At 36.5% G+C, this 19985-nt stretch overlaps 2 protein-coding genes across 2 annotated transcripts in view; one reads left to right on the top strand and one right to left on the bottom strand.

The window, feature by feature from the left end:
• The window catches only part of LOC101310880, a 1534871-nt gene that overhangs the window by 1023718 nt on the left and 491168 nt on the right, over window positions 1-19985 (bottom strand). The window lies entirely within an intron of this gene.
• On the top strand, window positions 13973-18739 carry LOC101296182 (transcription factor TCP2-like). The gene is made up of 2 exons (XM_004293499.1): window positions 13973-15458; window positions 18559-18739. Exon 1 carries the CDS (start codon window positions 14065-14067, stop codon window positions 15445-15447), a length of 1383 nt encoding a protein of 460 aa, XP_004293547.1. The 5' UTR covers window positions 13973-14064; the 3' UTR covers window positions 15448-15458; window positions 18559-18739.

The raw sequence follows: 19985 nt of genomic DNA, 5'->3' as shown, positions 1-19985 counted from the left end.
TGCGATTTGTTGAAGTATATATAATAACACTTGAGCGAGGACAAGTTAATTCGCAAAATGCTATGTCATTTACAAACTTTAGAGCAAAGAAGAAGAAAGCAAAATCATCAGTCTTCCTCTATTTCTCTTAAACCAACCAGAAAGCCTTTTATATTAGTAGTAACTACTCGATCTACTTGCTTTTGGGATTTGTTCCCAGGCAGATTCATCAGCTTTCAGAGACTGTTTCTCTTTGGCATGGAAGAACCCACTTCTCTGCTGGAATTGGTGGCCTCCTCTTTAGCTATGACACTCAGTCTCAGTGACTCAGTGTGACAGTGTGTGCCTTTGACTGTGTCAGTGAGACTCTGTACTGGTTTTGTATCTCTCTAACGGACAAATATGCAGGAGTTATATCAGGAACTCTTTGTTATATTTGCAATCTCATTCATCTTCACCTACATATTAGCTTCCTGATTATCACTTTAAAAATGTAGATGATAAGCATGCGACATAAATATACATATATATAAAACAATAAGGTGATATTCTCGAGTTGATGAGCAAAGTTGAAAGCTTGGACAACAATATTGTAGTACTTCTTTGGTCGAGTATTTCTAGATTCAGCTTAATTATAAAGTGTAATCTTCTCATCTTATAAATCTTGGAATATATGATGAATGCAAAGATAGTTACTAGCTTGGACAGGCACCCCCTTGTGTGATATTGGAACATTAAAAGATAAACTTACGCAAGAACCTTGTTCTTGGAATTCATCAGCATACATTTTTGTATCTAGTCCTCCGATTAGCTAGTAATAGAATGCCAGATGAAAACGAAACAAAGGCAAGAATTTAGAATTGCATGCCTGCATGGTAGCTGGGAATTCAAGAAAACAACTTGAGCTGGTAAATGAAGGAAATTGAGAACGAATCGAATGATAGTAAAGTGGAAAGAAAATCAAAGCTATAGAATTGTGGTTTTGAACCACAAATCTGAATTGAGTGGAACATAAGTGAAGGGCTTGATGAGGTTTTTTAATGAAGATGTACTAGCTAGACATTATTCTTCATGAATCGGGTTGGTGGTTGCTTCATATCTTTGAAATTCAATGCATTTTTTATTTGATATACAGAGCTACTGAGCCTTTCTACTGCAAAGAAGAACACCGACCGACTTCTACTAAGCTCTTGTTTCTGAGAAGCGACTGGGCTGGGCTTTCTGGCGGGCTAGGCCGAACCTTGATGTATTGGGCCCAAATCACTAAAAGGTCAGAAAGGCCCAACTTTGATTGCAAATAAAATAACAAACGCTATATAAAATCTCTCCAAAAAATGATTTTTTTAACAGTTGCAAGAATTATGATCATATTACAGACTCGTAAGATCTTTACTTCCGATTAAGAACTTGCTAGAGAATTAGAGAAATAATGTCTCTTACTTTTAACTTCGAGACCCCTTTCGGCATTTAAATGTTCGTGTATCATCCATTTTGTGATTTATTTCATCTATTCTATGACCGGAACATGAGGATACACGTTATACCACGATTTTAAACCAAAAGAGAGATTTCAAGAAATAGCAAATCTATTCACTCTATCAAATAACCGTCTATTTCAGCTACTTCGATTATTTTCACTACATATATGATTTCTCTCGATGATCATATATGATGAACACACGAGTAAGATCAAGGTCAAAAGTTGTAGGAACTGAAGATCTAAACAACTTAAGCAAATCCAATTACGTGGGAAGTATATATGTTCTTCAACTCATTCCATGTCTTTTGGAGTGGACCACCATTAGGTCAAATTCAACAGAGCATGAACTAAACCTATACGCTATCTTTGAATAATATTAACCATCATTTATATGAATCTAGCTAGCTAGGTCATATTTGACTTTGATCTTAGTCTAATAAGAGTTCTGGAGATGGTCCATCTTTGACTGCAACAGAAGCTGAAACCCCCTGGATATGGTCAACTATTATAGTTTCTGGGCGTGTACCAAACTGGAAAAATATCACGGGTGAAAGGTAGGTGGTGTTTATTTTATTTTGATTTTAATTGATAGCCTTCTATATGGAGTTTTAACCAAACCAGGTTGTAGCTTTCACTTGCATCTTTAACTTCCCAAACTGGAAAGTGGAAACCACTATCTTGTTCTTTTTGAATTTGAATTCATTTCATTGTAGATAAGATATTATCCTCCACATTTTACTGTGTTGTGTAAGAAAGAGACATGCATGGAAAACTCATTATTATGTCAAGTAGCCGTAGTTTTCTATACTATTGCAACGGCAAGACACATTAAACATTACTGTTTCTCAAATGATAATATTCTCTTGTCGTTTTATAAAATTAAAAATACTCTTTCGGCGTGGATCAATTTTTGAGTCTAGAAAGTCCTTAAACGGAATCGTAAATTTTATTTTACGGCATAGACATTAATATAACTAGTTCTCAAGTTTGAAGAGTTAATGTTTGGGTTGTGCTTAGGTTAGAACTCTCCAATAGCGCGCAAGCATTGCACATTCCCCTTTCAAACTAAAAGGAGCTTTTTGGTTTATGCTTTTGGATCGATTCAGCACAAGACATTATTATTCAGTCGAAACAATAATTACAAAATAGTTCCTAAATCGAGAAACGTCCCCATTTGAAAATGAAATATCAAGCAAAGTACCATTAACCAAGTAATCAACTAGCATGATCGATCTCAGCCCTCATCATCAGTATATTCGATGAAATAGTACGTCCTGTGCATCAATGTGAAATTTCATCAGTTGCTTCAGTGTTTAATGACACACGATTCTTTATATTTTACCATTTTCATGTTTCTGGTTTACGTAGTTTAGTAGTTGTGTTCATCAATAATGCTAAGCATAGCAAAGCATTTTCTTGTTATTTAAATTCCTATTCAACAAAGGAAAACCATAAGTCCGTGGTGATGGATTTTCCAAGTTATACGTACAAATTTGATAGGGTAGAACTAGATTCCTCCCTTCATTGTTGCCAATCGCCTAATCATGTAGAAATTACCAATTTTCGCAATTTGTCATTCTTTATATTTTTGAATTCGTTCAAATTGCATTAGGTTAAGTTGATTACATATATACAGAGTTTAAGAAAATTATGTTCTATTTGGACATCCTTTTATAACAATGAAATTGAGTTTTATATTGTTGGTGTAAAGAGTTTTGCGAAACTAATCATGCGTTTACGTTTATCTTTTCAGAAGTTTTTTATGAAAAAATTACAGCCGCGCGAGTTAACTGTTTTTAAGCCTTTAATTTTTTTTTCTAACTCGTAAAATTGGACCAGAGAAAGTATGTCCTCATTATTTATGCCTTTTTCGTCGTGAAAGTAAAACAAGTACAAAGACGAGGAAAGCGAAGCGATGCAGGTGCAGATTGAAGAGAAAGCACAACAACTATGATGATCATGATCATGGAGGTAGAGCACAGCAACAAGGATTACTAGTACTGAAGTCAGTGAAGTGGCCACTGTGTTCACGAGGACCGTGACACGTTCCCTTCCACTTTCTCACATCCATCGAAAACCGTTCGTCCTCATCGTCCTTGCTCATCTATCCCATCCATCACATTGATGCATTACAGATTTACAGGTCCTCCTCCTCGGCTCCTCCTTCTTCTTCTTCCTCCTTTACCAACTCTCAGACCACGACACGTGCCCCTGCTTCCTATACCCATTATTTAACCTAGCTAGCTTTCAGTCCCTTCACCTCTCTCTCTCTCGAGCGTGTCACTAGTCACTACCGGTCTACCACCCTCCTCGATCGTTCTCTCTTTGCATTGGTTTGCTGGAACAGGAACCCTACTTTTCTGTTTCTCTCTCTCTCTCCCACTTTCTCATCTGCCACATCTAGTCTCTAAGCACTTGCTTAATCCTGATTAACATATTGATTAACACATTGTTTAGAGAATGCACACTACCATTTCGATTAGTTTAGTGCTAAAAACTTGATGTGTTTCCTTGTGTTTCTGTTTAGTATTAGAGTATTATAAAGCTCATGATAAACGATAAAGAATGAAGTGTGTTGCAGAAAGTAGGGTTTTCTTAGATTATATTAAGGTTTGGCTTCTTTTTACCCGGCAAGTGATTAAGCGTGGAATTTCGAGATCAACTCAACATGCCCCTAGGCCCTAGTTCTTAATCAAAGCTTTCATTAGTTTTTGCAGATATAAAACTAATCTAACATGTACTGTTGGAGACACTATATATACACCAAAACGCTAGGCCCTAGTTCTTAATCAAAGCTTTCATTAGTTTTTGCAGTTATAAAACTAATCTAACATGTACTGTTGGAGACACTGTATATACACCAAAACAGTCGTTTTGGATAAGTTAATTAGGGAGTGAGAAACTTTATAAGAAAGACAAGTTAAAGACTTTTCAGTTTATAGTTTAAAATGTCTATTTTTTGATCACATATTAGCATCTTGTCCGTTTAGTTTTTATGTTTATATGAGTAGATCATTTATACAAATTTTTAACCAAATCAGTTAAGGTAACAAACTAAATCAAATTAATAGACGAACTAAATCTGTCAAACATGAACCGTTCAAGTTCATAATTTGGTAAACCATACTTATAAATGTTTTAACGATTTTCAATATGTCTGAAAATTTACAGAAATGATTACTCATAAATACCTATAAACTGAACGGTCAATATGTGAATATAGACAGAAAAGTCTTCAACTATTCCTCATTATANATATTCCTTATTAGAATGGCTCCCTCCTCGAATAATAATAGTTCTTCTAGTACTATATATATATATATATATATACATGGCTTCTTGGCTACAAACGTCCGCACCAATGGTTTTGGTGCGGATTTTCATTTTTTCACCACTTTTCGATCGAATTTCCTCATCTCCACTGTCTAGTATCTAGATAATATTGTGTAGATTATTTCTGCAAAATTTCAGCCCATTTGGTAATCGTTAAGGCCCTCAAACTTGAAAAACAAATGGATGGACTGAATTCTGTCAAATATGAACCGTTCATGTTTATAACAGAAAAACGTAATTTTGAGGGCCTTAACGATTACTAAATTGGTTAAAATTTTGTAGAGATGATCTATACAATATTATTTAGATACTAGACGGTGGAGATGAGAAAATTCGATCGAAAAGTGGTGCAACAATGAAAATCCGCACCAAAACCATTGGTGCGGACGTTTGTAGCTGAGAAAAATTCTATATATATATATATATATTAAGGTGTAGGAATTAAAAGATGTACGAGGAGCTATAATATACATAGTACATGCATGTGTGGGAAGCTAATCAAGCAAATAATCTTCATCATATCATAGCCATACTCACCGGCTGCAGAGAACTAGACAGTTTCCTAGTCTGCTTAGCTAAACGAAATATCATACAGTGTTATACTATTACATACATGCCCGATGTCTTTTCTTAATCTGAGTCTAGAGACATCTCAATGCTTAATCCCCTACTCAGATCATTTTATGGACTATCTCAACTCCCATGATCCCATCCAATGGAAAAAATAATGTGAGTGAGCCATTATAACGAGGATCCTTAAGTTGAAGAATTTTCGGCTTATCCCGATTTTCAATCTTATATCCGCTTAAATAGATCATTTATGCAAATTTTCAACCATATTGAAAATCGTTAAAACATTCATAAGTGTGGTTTACCAAATTATGAACTTGAATGGTTCATGTTTAACAGATTTGTTTCGTCCATTAATTTGATCTAGTTCATTACTTTAACGATTATTAATTTGGCTGAAAATTTGTAAAGTAATATACTTATATAGACCTAAAAACTGAACGGATGAGATGCCAAAATATGATCGAAACATAAAATTTTGGAACCATAAATTGAAAGCTCTAAACTAATCCTCACTGTGGAGTTCCTTATTAAAAATGCTCCATATTACATGAAGCAATTCTGTTTTGGAGTACTCATCTCAACTTTAAAGTGTCACTGACTCATAATCCACTACAGGGTTACTTTATATATATGACGTACATATATATTATTATTATGTTTGCTTCTGGCATGGAGATTTTCACTACTAAAATGAGTTAAGTACTTGTGATAGTAAAATAATGACAATTGAGTAATGGCGTTTACTTGGTGTGATGTTCCTATAGTTATCAGTACTCATTTGGTGAACCAAATCTTAGTTTTTGATGGGATGCTAGAGTTTTATGACTTATGAGGTGTGATGAAGTTAATAGAGGATGAGATTTGAGCTCGTGATTTTCATATGCCATATATATTTCTCTTAAATTAAGGTTGTGTGATACATATATTTCCTTATCTGGGAGTAAGAATGTAAGTATAAGATCAAGCTTGTTCAATCATTTTCTCAGCAGAAAAAATAATAATAATCCTAGTTCATCAACTTCTTTATTTGATTTCGAAACTTTCCGTATCAAACTTTCCTAGTTCATCAGATTTGGCTCCTAAAATCAAAACTTTTAGCTGGTTTCTTTTAAGAGGAAGGTTAAAAACCAAAAGCAGATTGCACATGTTTGGTATTATCTGATCCCAAGTAATTTATGTCTTTTGTGCTCACAGGAAGGATAGATTTTAACTCATTTATTTTGCAAGTGTCGCACCTCGGGTCAAGTTTGGGACCTAGCAAATTGTGAAGATATTTAGAATTATGATAATCTAATTCAAACTTTGTAGGATATATTTATAAATAGGCTTTTTGATGCGGCTAAGTTTGGAAAAATTCTTACCCTTTGTTGGCAGATTTGGCAGAAGCGCAACGATTGTGTCTTCAAAAACAATAACTTTTCTCCCCATGCAGTTGTTATTTGCGCTGCTTCATACCATTGCAACTTTCCTCGCTACAGCAATGTTACTCCAAGTCTCATACCAAGTCCCAACATCAAATGGAACCCTCCTCCTTCTGGAAGCATAAAGATTAATTTTGATGGATCAGTGTTGCAACAAAATTCTGTTGTTGCTGCTGGTTTCATTTTGAGAGACGACTCTGACTGCCATGTGTTGGCTTTTGCCCATAAGATTGGGAAGACAACTGTTCCCATTGCAAAAGCTACTGCACTCAGGGATAATCTCCTCACTGCTCTAGATTTGGGGTTCCATAATCTTTTGTTTGAAGGTGACTCCTCTATAGTTATCAATTGTGTTAATGGAAAATTCAAGTGCCCTTGGAGACTCATTCAGCTTATCCAAGTTATCAGGAGTTTGGCGAGTTCAATTCATAGCATCTCATTTCAGCATGTCTTCCGAGAGGTTAACTTCGCGGCCAACGAGCTTGTCAACTTTGGCCACCAACTTTCAAGTCCTTGTCATTGGGATTCAAGCTTTCCCCCGATTTTAAGGCAGACCATTAATTTTGATATCTTTGGAGCTGGATGCTCCCGAGGTTCTGTTTTGTAATCAGTCTTTTAGCATATAAAAAAAAAACTACTTTATTTGATGATTCAGTCCAGATTATCTTATGTATATATGTTTTTGGTAAAGTACTATATTATACAAAATCATATATATATATACACACACACACACACACAGAAAGAATGAGGACTAGTGGACGTCCGCACAACCCTTAAAGTGTAGACGTCTCTCCGTTCTCCATTGTCCGGCGCTGACGACGGCGCTCTTCCACTCGAGCGGACACCAGAGGCATCCCCGATCACTTTTTCTTGCCGGCGAGTCCGCTGAATACCAGTTTGCAGCCGAGATCGACATTGTCTGAAAGTTTGGGTGGAGGTTGTTGCCCAGACATTCAAATCGATCTCGCCGTTTTGGGTGGGATTACACCAACTTTTCGATTATATTTTTGAATCTCCACCGTTCAATATGTAGTTCTATATGAGTTGATCACTTATGCAAATTTTCAGCAAATTTTCAGAAAATTTGGTGATCGTTAAGGCATTCAAAACTACGATTTATAATTTTAAGCATGAACGGTTCAGGTTTGGCAAATTTAGTTCGTTCATTGATTTAATCTTGTTCGACACCTTAACGATCACCAAATTGGCTGAAAATTTACATAATTGATCTATATATAAGGACCAACAAATTGAACGGTGGACATTCACAAATATAATTGAAAAGTTGGTGTAATCTCTCATCCTTCATATATGTTAAAAAAAGAGACCCCTTAATGGAAAGACCCTATATATGTGTGTGTGACCTAATAGACTCTAGTGTGGCTCTGCACTTAATACATCTGTCAAGGTATATTAAACATGAATCCAGCATATATTAAACATTTATGGTCTTCTATTACCAAAAAACATTTATGGTCTTCTGTTTTCTTTCATAACAATAAATATTAGAAATTTTCAAATAAAGATCAAGACGACATTGAACAAGACAGCATATGGTACAAAGTTCTTGAATTTCTAACTCACAATATGTATCCATAAACTTCGATGTGTTTGGTGTTGGTTGCAACCTGCATTGTAGTTTTATGGATAATTACACCACAGTGCAGGAATCACTATTTTACTTTTGTTATTCAACAAATTGACAGTTGAAACGTCAATCAGGCTGAGAAATTGTTTTCACAGTTAATGACATACTTGAACAATAATAATGTAACGTATTACCAATAAACTCTTGGAATTAGAAATATAACACAATCATGTTCCATATTGTCCACGAACAAATTAGACTCAAACACTCAAAACCAACTAATTATATATAACCCTAACTACAAAGCAAGCAATAATAGACCTACAAGATTGTGTTCTACAAATGTCTAATTTTTGAGATATATAAACAAGACTTGAGCTGTCCAATCTTCTCATCTACATTACTACATAGGTACAGAAAATTGAAAAGACATACTTTAATTTCCATACTTTCCATCATCTCAAATTTTATATGAAGTCTATCTCCTTAGATCAAATAGAGTAGCTCACTGCTCATATAATTGTTCTCTCCTGTTGCTACATTATTTTCCAGCAAACACATCATATGCTTCCACAGTGGGTTTCTCTTTTGCTGCCTCCACAGCCCACAGTATGATGCCACCTCTATAATTCTATACTATTTGTTACATCATTTCTCACACAATTTAGTGTTATTAGGGATATGGGTAGGAAAGAGAGAAGAGACACATCATTAACCTGTACGGATCAACAAAATTAATCATATCCTAAGTTGAATTAAAAATTAAACCCACCTCAAAAGAAGTCCTTTTTACAAGCGTGATTGGTGAGGTACGTTGAGTGAGTTCCCAACTCGACATTTGGGTGGGGAGGAAAGGCCTTTAACTCTTGAACCATCCTTTTTTGTTTTGGCGATTTCCTTTCCATTTCTTTTTTGTGATAATTGAGATTGACCCTCATACTTGAGTTACAATTACAGTGTCACCATTTTATACAGGGATTCTATGATGACCATATGTTTTGTGAATTCGCACAACTTGTTAGGAGAGTATTTAAGTTAGAGAATTGTATAATTCGCGTTTAGAAACATGTTAGATAAGTAAAGTTGTCGGTTAAATATGTTGAACTTGAAGAATAAGATTTGCTTGAAGCTAGGTACTCCGATAGTCCATACGAATTTCTTAATTATCAACCTAGTCAAATACTTAAATGGATTTCAAATAAGCATCGATCGATCAATAAGTGAAACCCTAAAATTGTGAATTATTTGATAGATCATGCGATAATTTAAGGCTATTGCAGTGTTTAGCTTATCTCCTGTGCATTTGTATCATCAAAGGAGGCTTTGTATAGTCTTTGAAACTAGGTAGATTCTCATCAATTTTCAAATTATATACATCACACCGCAGAACTATCAATGTGCCTATCTCTCTATAGTAAACAGTAGTGCTGGAAAAGATTGATTCAAGCTAAAGCGAATGATCCAACTAATTACCACTGGAAGTCCTCTATTGAATCAAATGAAAAACCCTTTTCCAACTAAGATCTAGTTGAGATCAGTTGTACCAAACCTTGTAGGAGTTCTACAATAGATCATTGAGTATTCCTACTTATATACCCTTGATTTACACATGGTACATGGCAAAGAAATAACTGCAAAACTATTTTCATGATTCAAAAGTAGAAGAAATAACTGCAAATCAGTCAACTTGTAAATAATTGAGGCAGACTGCTCACAAAAATTGAAACTGGTTAATTTATAGATGCCTGTGTAGTTAATTTGTTCCATATATAGCATGTTGCCATGTTTAACATGCATTCAATTTCATAGTCAGATACTTATAGGGTAAATTATTAAGTCCAACCAGGTCTAGTTAGATGACAGCTTCATTTCACTGCACTTCTAAAGCCTAAGGTGTTATGACTCAGAGAAAGTACACCCTCTTGATGGATATCTTACCAGTATATTTATGGGGGGTAGCTAGAGTGGTTTGATTTTAACTTGTCTTTTGGTACAATAAGGTTGGAATACATTGCATCCTAGCTAAACTGGCATAGCCATTACATGGCTGCATTCTAATAATGTGAAAGGATGTGAATTTCTTCTTCTTCTTTTTTTCTTTTTTTTTTGGAATTATATGCGAATTACTTATGTTACTATGCTAGCTCAAAGTAAAAAGGACAGCAGCACTTATTTGAAGCATCTTTTATTGACTGACATGAATGATAATATTGAATGTGAATGGTAATTCCTTAATGAATAGCTTACCCTAGCTACTTGTAGAAGATGGAAACAATGCAAAGCAAGCTAGAGGCCTAGACCTAATTAAAGATGGCATGTGATGTCAAAGCAAACATTAACCCATTAAGAATTAGTTTTAGTATCAAACATCAAAATAAATGTGTTATATATATAAGGAGGAAATTCCATCTTTACTACTAGTTAATTTCTTCCAATGTTCAAAACGACAAGATATAGGCAATTTCATTCTTCCACAACAAGGTTTGTGATAGGTTATGTTAAAGTATGTTGTATGCGAAGAGAACATCTGATATGGTTCGCGGTCCATACGGACTACAGTTAAATATGTGTCTGAGCAACAAGAGTGGGATGAGTTATGAGTTGAAGAGTTAAACAAGGGGTTAGAGAAGGTAAATTGGATTGATCTATCATTTTTCAAAAATCCCCAAAATGGGTTATCATTTCCCATCAAATTCAGATAGCGTTCTTAGCATATGATACGAGCTCAGTTTTCCATACTGGTTCTTACCCGAACTTGGTTTGAGGAAGGATTTCGAATCATATGAGGAGAAGAAAAGGTAGAGGTTGGTTATGACTTCTGAGTGATTGAGGGTCAAGTGATGAGGATGGTATGATGGTTTGGGACGATGGTGGAGAAAGGAGAACTGATTTGGTGGAGGTGTTTAAGGTCAATGGATTTTTGTTTTGCAATTAGATCTCCTCGATCATTTGACGAGATAGTAATATATATGAGTTTTCTAAGTCAACAATATGTAATAAGATCGTTAAAGTGCTTATAGGTTATAGAGGTTGAAGATGAACCAACAAAATATCATCGTAAGGGAAAATTCCGATAACATGCCAACCAATTTAACTCCCACGTGAGTGACACACGCTGATTCTAACCACAGTTCTGATGGGTCGTGGACCATTTCAGAAGTTTCAGTATGCGAAACCAACATGACATTCATTATTCTACACATTTAAGAAGTAAAGATATAAAGTACATGCAAAACAAATATATATTTTTTCAAATAATATCATATTTTTGTTTTCGTAGTAGTAAAATAATTTTGGAGTGTCAACATCTTTTTATAAAAATATATAAAAAATATCTGTTTTAATTCATTTTCATGTAGAAATTAAGATGAGTACATGAATAATATGGTGATATGACTACAGCATATACCTCAGGTCCTCAACTCAATGATTTCTATACCTCCTTCACATTCCCACTTCTTGTTCTTAAATTCCCATCATTGAAAGCCACATTTTATTTTTGTCTAATTACAACTCTCATGGATTTTATTTGCTCAGATATAATTCTGAAAATGAAATTCTCTTCCAGAAAATGCTTTGACCACAGTTATTTATTCAAAGTCCCTCATCCTTCTGAAGATGAAAGAAAATTATATATCAAAAAACATAGACATTACAAAAGATCATTTTCTAGTCTGAATATCTGCAATTAAGAAAAGAGATAGCAGAAAAGGTAATAAGGTAAAATGGAAGAGAAGAGAGGGCAAAAGAGGAGAGAATATGAGTAGAGATATATAAAGTAGAGAGAACGGCGCTGTGTGTGCTATGCTTTCCCGATAAGCCCGGTGGTTTGCTCAAATGGGGAAGAAGAAGAACCCAACTCTCTCTCCTTCCTTATATATTCACTCTCTGTCTTCTTATCTTCCATCACTACTTGAACTACTTCATCTACTTAAGCCTTAACCCCACTTTTGAAACACTATCAATTTCCACTTCCAATTTTCAATCATCTCCTTCCATTTCTGATTACTTCCTTACCCGCCAAACACACCCCACAACCCTAGCTCACTCTCCTCTCTCAAACCCGCTTCCAATTTTTAATTTCATATTGTGAGTCTTTTCCCCTTCATTTTTTTTGCAAGTTTTGAAGAATAAAGATCGAAACTTTTTGAGTTTCTGGTTTTGGGTGTTCTTTGTTTAGGTTAGTTAATGAAACTTTTCTGGACTTTACAGGGATCAAGGAGCTGTGTGTTAAGCTTAATTCTTGAAAGACTACTCCAGAAACCCAATTCCAGCTTGGAAGTAATTTCTAGGTCATTTCTTGAGCTTTGTCTTATTAATTAACCATTGCACCCATCTATTTCTTTTGGAGCTTGAAAATCTGCAATTTCATATCTTTTCCAGCTATTTCAGCTCTGAAAATCAGCTTGGTTGAGCTTAAATCTCACACAGCTTTAATTGATATTATTATAAAGAGTGTTGAACTGTTGATAAGGTTTAGATCAGAGGTAGAGGCAATGGGAAGGACAAGAATCTGAAAGTTTGTTTGATTTGTTGGTTTTCTTTGCAGCAAAGGAACTGATCCCATCAAGTGTTAATGCTCAGATCTGTGAGCTTTGGATGGTTAAATCTCATTTGCTCATGAATCTGCAGACAAACAATCACACTGCTCCAAGCTTGGCTGTACTTGTAAGTTGTAACAAATCAGAGAGAGCTTGACACCTGTACCAAATCAAAAACATCCAACATTGTTCAAGGTTTGAATTAAATTTTTCTCAATTTTAAATTAACAAAATTTTCGCCTTTTCTTAATAGTGTGGGTCTGGGAGTATGTCTGGCATTTTTAGAGCCAAGCCAAAGGGTTTAAATACTGAGAGCTTTGGAAGCTCAAAAGGGTCTGGGTTTGGCCAGATGAGTTAAATCTGAACCAGAAACTAGTTGGCTGGCTCTCTAAGCTAAGGCCTGTGTTTATGGGAGAGGATGATGGGTCTCTCTCTCTCCCTCTTTCTTTGTTTCTACTTTGGCTATGTTTAAAGCTCATCTTCTTTAAAACCCTTTTCTTAGGTTTAGTCCAGTTAGGCTTTTAGCTGTTGCAGTGTTGTGTTTGCACAAAAACATGAAAGTCAGATCTCTCACTCTCTCTGCAGCTGTGTTCTTTGAACGAGTCTTTATCAGTGTAAATAAATGTGTACGTTTTTTAGGCATCTGAAAATGGTTTTAATATTTAGTCTGCTCTGGCTATTATTAGATTTACATGTAAGAGAAAAAAAAAACTGATTTCTTATTTTTTTGGGGTTTTGCAGGGCTGAGCTAGCTAGAGGCAAGGTCTGAGCTGAGACGTGAAATTCTGCAGGCTTTGCTTTTGGTGAAAGCACTCCTGTTTCTGCAAAAGCTTAAACGAGAGGAGAGACTAGGCTCCCTGACTTGGACCGTGATATATCACACCGTAAAAAAAGGCCTTTATATCACTACACAGCCAAAGTACCTCTCTGAATTATCGTCATCAATGCATAGGACACAGTAACCCCACCTGCACTACTCTCTCTACTCCTTCTCCACTCTCTAATCACACCCCATCTAATCAAAGCTTCAAACTTTCTCTCTCACCAACCTAACCCGAACTAGTCTGTAAAGTCCAAACCCAGTTCAAGAAAGGGTGTTTGTTTGTTTGAATTGGATGATGAGTGTTGAGGCATGAATGTGATGCTATGGAGGTTGAGGAGATTCCAGCTCAGCAGCCCTGCAAGTTCCCAAGAATCGGAAATGGCGGCAGAGGAAGCAGCTCCGTAGCCAAGAACCCAGATGAGGAAGACAACAACGGCGGCGGCGGCGGCGGCGGCGGCGGCAGGGAGATCAAGACTACTAACCACCTTAACGGGTGGCACCACTCTCGAATCATCCGGGTCTCGAGAGCCTCCGGAGGCAAAGATCGCCACAGCAAGGTGTGGACTTCAAAAGGTTTAAGGGACAGGAGGGTCCGGTTGTCGGTTTCAACAGCCATTCAGTTCTATGATCTTCAAGATCGGTTGGGTTACGACCAACCCAGCAAAGCAGTTGAGTGGTTGATAAAGTCTGCTGCTGACGCCATCGCCGAGCTTCCTTCGCTGAACACCGACTCGTTCCCGGACACTCCCAAGCAGCTCAGCGATGAGAAGAGGGGGAGCAGCGAGCATGGTTTGGACTCTGTTGAGGTTGATGTTGATGATCACCCCAATTATCACCATCAAATGAATCAACAGCAGCTTTGTCTTTCGAAATCGGCTTGCAGTAGTACTTCCGAGACAAGCAAAGGATCCGGGCTGTCGCTGTCCCGGCCGAATCGGGTGAAGGCGGCCCGGGAGCGAGCCCGGGAGAGAACAGCCAAAGAGAAGGAGAAGGAATCCAACAACAATTACAACAATAACGAGTCTTCCCGCATTGCACAGGCTATTTCTCAAAACTCATCTTTCACTGAGCTTCTCACCGGCGGAATAGGACACAACAGTAACAACAGTCCCACCGGGCATCATCATCATCAGAACTGCAACGGCGAACACGTTTTATTCCACAAGGCGGCGGCACATCAACAACAACAGATGGACTACTCATTCGGGTCGAGTAGTCTCCTCGGACTTTCCCCCACCCCTGCTCGAAACCAGCATCAATTCTCCGGGCAAATCCACCTGGGGAATTCGCTGCCGGCGCAGACATTGTTCAGCATCTCCGGTGACCACCACCACCGCAGCAGCAGCAGTAGCAGCCACCCGGAGATGCCGCAGCATTTCTCGTTCGTTCCCGACTACATCCCTGTCTCGGCGGCCGCCAATGGCGGTGAATACAACCTCAACTTCTCGATGTCGATGTCTTCTTCTGGCGGCCTTGCTGGTTTCAATGGGGGGACCCTTCAGTCCAATTCATCATCATCGCCTTCTCTTTTGTCTCAGCTCCAAAGGTTCTCTCCCATGGAGTCCAATGTACCTTTCTTCATCGGAGCCGCCGCAGCTCCAACCATGGAGAATCACCACCACCACCACCACCAGTTCCCAGCTGGATTGCAGCTCTACGGTGACGGAAGCCGGCATTCAGACCACAAGGGAAAAGCAAAGAACTGATCTTTTTTCCGGTAACTACTCGCAACCAATCTTCATTACTTGCATTTCTGTTCATTTCTGTGCTTGTTTGGTTCTCTCATGAATTTGCCTTATGAATGGGTGGAAGGGGTGGTTTTCTTTTTCTTTCATGAATGATTAGACTAATTGTATATGATTTGTTTCATGGCCGGTATGCTTTTTGGATTTGACATGTAATTGCATCCTAGTATGCTAAAGCAACATGCTTTTGTCTTGGTAATCTGAATAAAGAAGTGAGGCATTGGGCCAAGGGTTTGTGGGATTTTACTATTTATATAGATATATTATTGTAATGTGCTTTTGATTCTCCTGCATTGTGTGGTTAACAGAGGGATCGGCTGGTTGTCTCCTCGTTTGTTCTATTGTTGGTTCCCTTCTCTCTTAGTACAGACCATCCATGTCGTTGACAGGTGTTGCCATTCAAATGGTAAAGCCTTGTGTTGGTCACTTAGGTTTAGGTTAATTAGGTTAGCCTTTAGCTTTTTCTTCTGGGTATGTATAGCTTTTCAGTGTTGTTTTCGACTTCCCAAGCTTCAACATGGCTAATGCTCGGCGCTGTGTCGGGGTAAGTTCAACTTAGAATGGTTTGCTTGAAGCATATATAAAATACTATGCCCATGCACGTAGGCAGGTATTGGACCTTCATGTCACAAGTATTTGCATACGAGGATAAATTTGCTTCAATAATAGTATTACCATCTATAATAAAGGAGACTACAAACTGTATGGAGAAAAGGAGGTTGTTAATAGTTGTTATTTAGAGCATTTATCTTTATATGCACTTAAATGTCATCGATTCAAATGTTCTTCTATCAATATACCATTCGATATCTTTTGGTATGTTCGAACGATAGGTAACATTTTTCTTTAGGTTACAGAAATGAAATGTGGTACTTTTCAAATTATCTTTGTATATATGTTTAGTGTTATTTATTCTCATTCATCTTTCGTTAGCCTCCAATTCTGCCTTCCTTGCATATCTTTGTGCTGATTACTTGAACTTCAAAACTTCTAAGCAAGTCTAAGATATCTGTGAAAAAGAATTAACATGTAGAAACTTGAATGTTGGTATATCAAAGTGATTCCTTGCATCTCTTAGTGCTGATTAATTAAACTTCAAAGCAAGTCTAAGATATCTGTGAAAAAGAATTAACATGCAGAAACTTGAATGTAGGTATATCAAAGTGATTACTTTGCGTTTAACACATAGTAAGTACTGTTAACAACATTGTTGCTTCTTCCCTTTGAAAGCTTTACACTTCCTGTATAAACCAACATTTCTACAACCTCACAAACCAGCCTGAACAACAATATCTGGTTTGTGTGAGGAAGCAAGGACCTTTTAGGTTTTTTACTATCATTACCCGACTTCCATTTTAGAAAAAAAAAATTATCAACTAGTTTAGAAGAAAATAGTGTAAGCATTCCCATAACAAGCCTCTCAACTCACAAATAGTTTTCCACCTCACCAATCTAAACATAAGATTACACCCTCATGGCCTCATGCATCATGAATTCCGTAGTTCTGGTTCCTATTAAAGTTTTTGATCAATTCCCTAGCTTTCCCTGCCATCTAGAAACTGATGATGAGAATACTTCCTTGATTTTCTCAGCTTCCTTATTTGCAAGATATGCATGTGTGCTGAGTCTTCTTGTTTAGCTGGAGTAGGCTAAGACAATCTTATTATAAAGTTCACACTAACTTTTGCTTTTACATGTGAAATCCCTCTATCCCATTGTTCTGAGGAGAGAAGATACCTTCTGGCTCAAGGCCAAATCAAGTTCATCATTGATGCTCTTCTACACCTAAGCATTGATCGATATACATCAGTTTTCATCTCTCTAGAGAAAGTTATCTTGCGTGTTATTGCATGTTGTACTAAGTTAGACATATGATCGAACAGATGAGAACTTAGATCATGCTATCAATTCTCTGAACCATTAATCGTAAGAATCTGATCCAGTGTCTTCTGGCATTCACGGACTGATTATATATCTCTTTTGGATGAATCTATCAATGAATAATTTGATTCTCTTAACAATGTCCTAGATATCAAGTCCATGTCAGCACTCTTGATAGTTGTAATATTTGTTGATGCTTCAGTTATTTAGGTTTGCTTTACTAATACAGCTAGAGTTTGGGCCTTCAAACCTATATTTCTCAATTCTTTGCATCAGTTGAGTTCTTTCATACTTCTTTGATGTCTTCCACTTGCTAAACTAGTGGTGGTCTTTTACTTACCCACATATCAATTCTTCATTTACCTTCATGCTAGTATAAGCAATAATGGCTGAAATAAGAGTGAATGAAGTTTCCTGAGATTGTATAAGCATTAATATATAAGATTGTAATAGCTACACTAGTTTTCTTAGTTCAAAAGATATAGAAAGAAGTACAAAATCAGACCTGAGCTTGAACTAGATAATTGTAGATGAAAGGATGACTTAGGAAGTCAAAAGTCATGAAAACTTCAAAACTCTAAATGGTGAGGAATCTCTTCCGTGAAGAAGGTTACAGGATATCTGTGTTCCTTGAGGAGGAAATATCTCAGAATTTAGGATCAGTCTCTGTGGGTTGAGTGAGATTATGAAAATCCTCAATTGCAGTTCTGATTTTGTACTTGAAGTGAGCATTTTTTATAGTGCTTGAAACACTGCATTTCCCATGTTTTAATTAGTCATCTATGTCCTTTACTTAAATTTGAAAGAATTCCTTACCATAAGTTGTATGATGCAATGAGTTTATCTATCTTGAATAGCATATAGACAGAATCTTTTGCACACTAGAGCAGTGAGGAACCAGTTCACTCAAAAGTGTTATTTTCATTAATATCATATCTGCCACTAACCAAGTAAAAGTTTGTAGATGATTCACAAAACAACCTTGTTTAACCCTAGAGTCGTCATAAATCCATGTGTCTTTCTTCTTTATATTGTAAAAGATTCATATTGACAAAAGGATGTTTATATGTTAGTGCAGACTCATGTAGTTAAATGTACGTTAGATTGGTTAGCGCTTGATGTATAGTTTTCTTCCTATATCTGTGTTTACTTAAGCTGGTTTATTTCTAACTGAGGATAGTGTTTATGCAGAAAACTGAAGCGAAAGAAGTAATGGCAAGCTGCAAGTGAATGCATGCTTCCTTCATCGGATAACAACTTACTATAATGCTTCTGAAGTTGGTGGTATTTCTGGTTTAACCGTAGTGTAGTCATTCAGCTTGCATTCCTTCATTCGGAGAAATATTTACATTTGTTATTTATCTCTGTGTGTCTGTTTTGAAGATGTAACTTACAATTCGATCGAAGTTATTCTTTTCTCCCTTCCTCATCCCAAGTGTTCTTAAATGTCTGTACAATCATTTAAGAGAAGTAACCTCGTGAAATGTATTTGGTTTCTGATACTGAATATCTATCAGGTCCTAGAAACATCCAATTCATGAGTCATGACACGTTTTTGTGATAATATAAGCTAGTCTAATTAGTATCTTACTATATTTATGGACTCACAAGTAGATTAGTTGCATGGCTTTGAACTATATGTTTGGAAATTATCAAAGAAAAAGAGGTGTTAATTTTGTTGTATATGATGTTTGAAACTTGAAAGATTAATTGTTGTAACAATTCTTTCATTTCTAAAAATAAAAACAATCACAAATAGAGAATAGCTTGAGTGCTCTAGGTGCATACATGCATCAAAGTTTAGATTAATAATCTGGTGAACTTCTAAGTTTATGCACAAGACACTTGTACCTTTAAATTTCATGTTTTACCAACATCGGTCCAAATATGCCAATGGTGTATCGAACCAATTTTTTAAAATTTCTTTTTCATGAATTTTCTTGCTTTTCGACTTCAAATAATTATTGAAAAATCTTTCAGAGACGTTGATATTTAGTCAAATTAGAACACATTTCAAGATCATATATTACCGATGGTGTATCACAGAGTGATCTAAAGAGGGTCATAGACTCATAGCTTATTCAACTTGCAGCCAGTTAGGCCATAGGATCTTTTGCTTGCTGCATCTTTGCTAACTATTCGGTTAGCGTCTTACACTTACTGAAGCACTCGTATTTCAAACCATTTCTACATCTTGTACTCAAATGTGATCATATGCCTTATGAATGAGATCCACAGGCTTACAACCCCCAAGGGTGTGGACTCCAATGAGTGTCTGGCCCATAATCAACAAGAAGGTTAGTATGGAAAAGCCATGGTAGCAATTAGGCCAAAACCAGGTTGAGGTCTTCCATAATCAATTTTCATAGACGGTTAGATCTGCATATTGGCTATAACTCTATAAGTGCAATGTAGAAGAATGATATGAAACATTTCCAAAAACAAATGAAATTGGGTACTTTGCAGAAAGCTTCATGAAAGGACTTCCATTCTTTTGAGAACAGTCGATCAAAGTAACATACTTTCGCTTTTACACAGTTTAAGGTCCATCCCTTAATCTCTAGTTTGTTGAAGAAGCCTGAACTTGAACGTTCAAGCATGTTCCATCAAGTTTGGGA

The sequence above is a fragment of the Fragaria vesca genome, linkage group LG3 (assembly GCF_000184155.1).
Source record: "Fragaria vesca subsp. vesca linkage group LG3, FraVesHawaii_1.0, whole genome shotgun sequence".
In the NCBI taxonomy this organism is placed as follows: Eukaryota; Viridiplantae; Streptophyta; class Magnoliopsida; order Rosales; family Rosaceae; genus Fragaria; species Fragaria vesca.
Note: the sequence above shows the minus strand (reverse complement) of the source record. Positions and strands in the feature narration are given on the sequence as shown.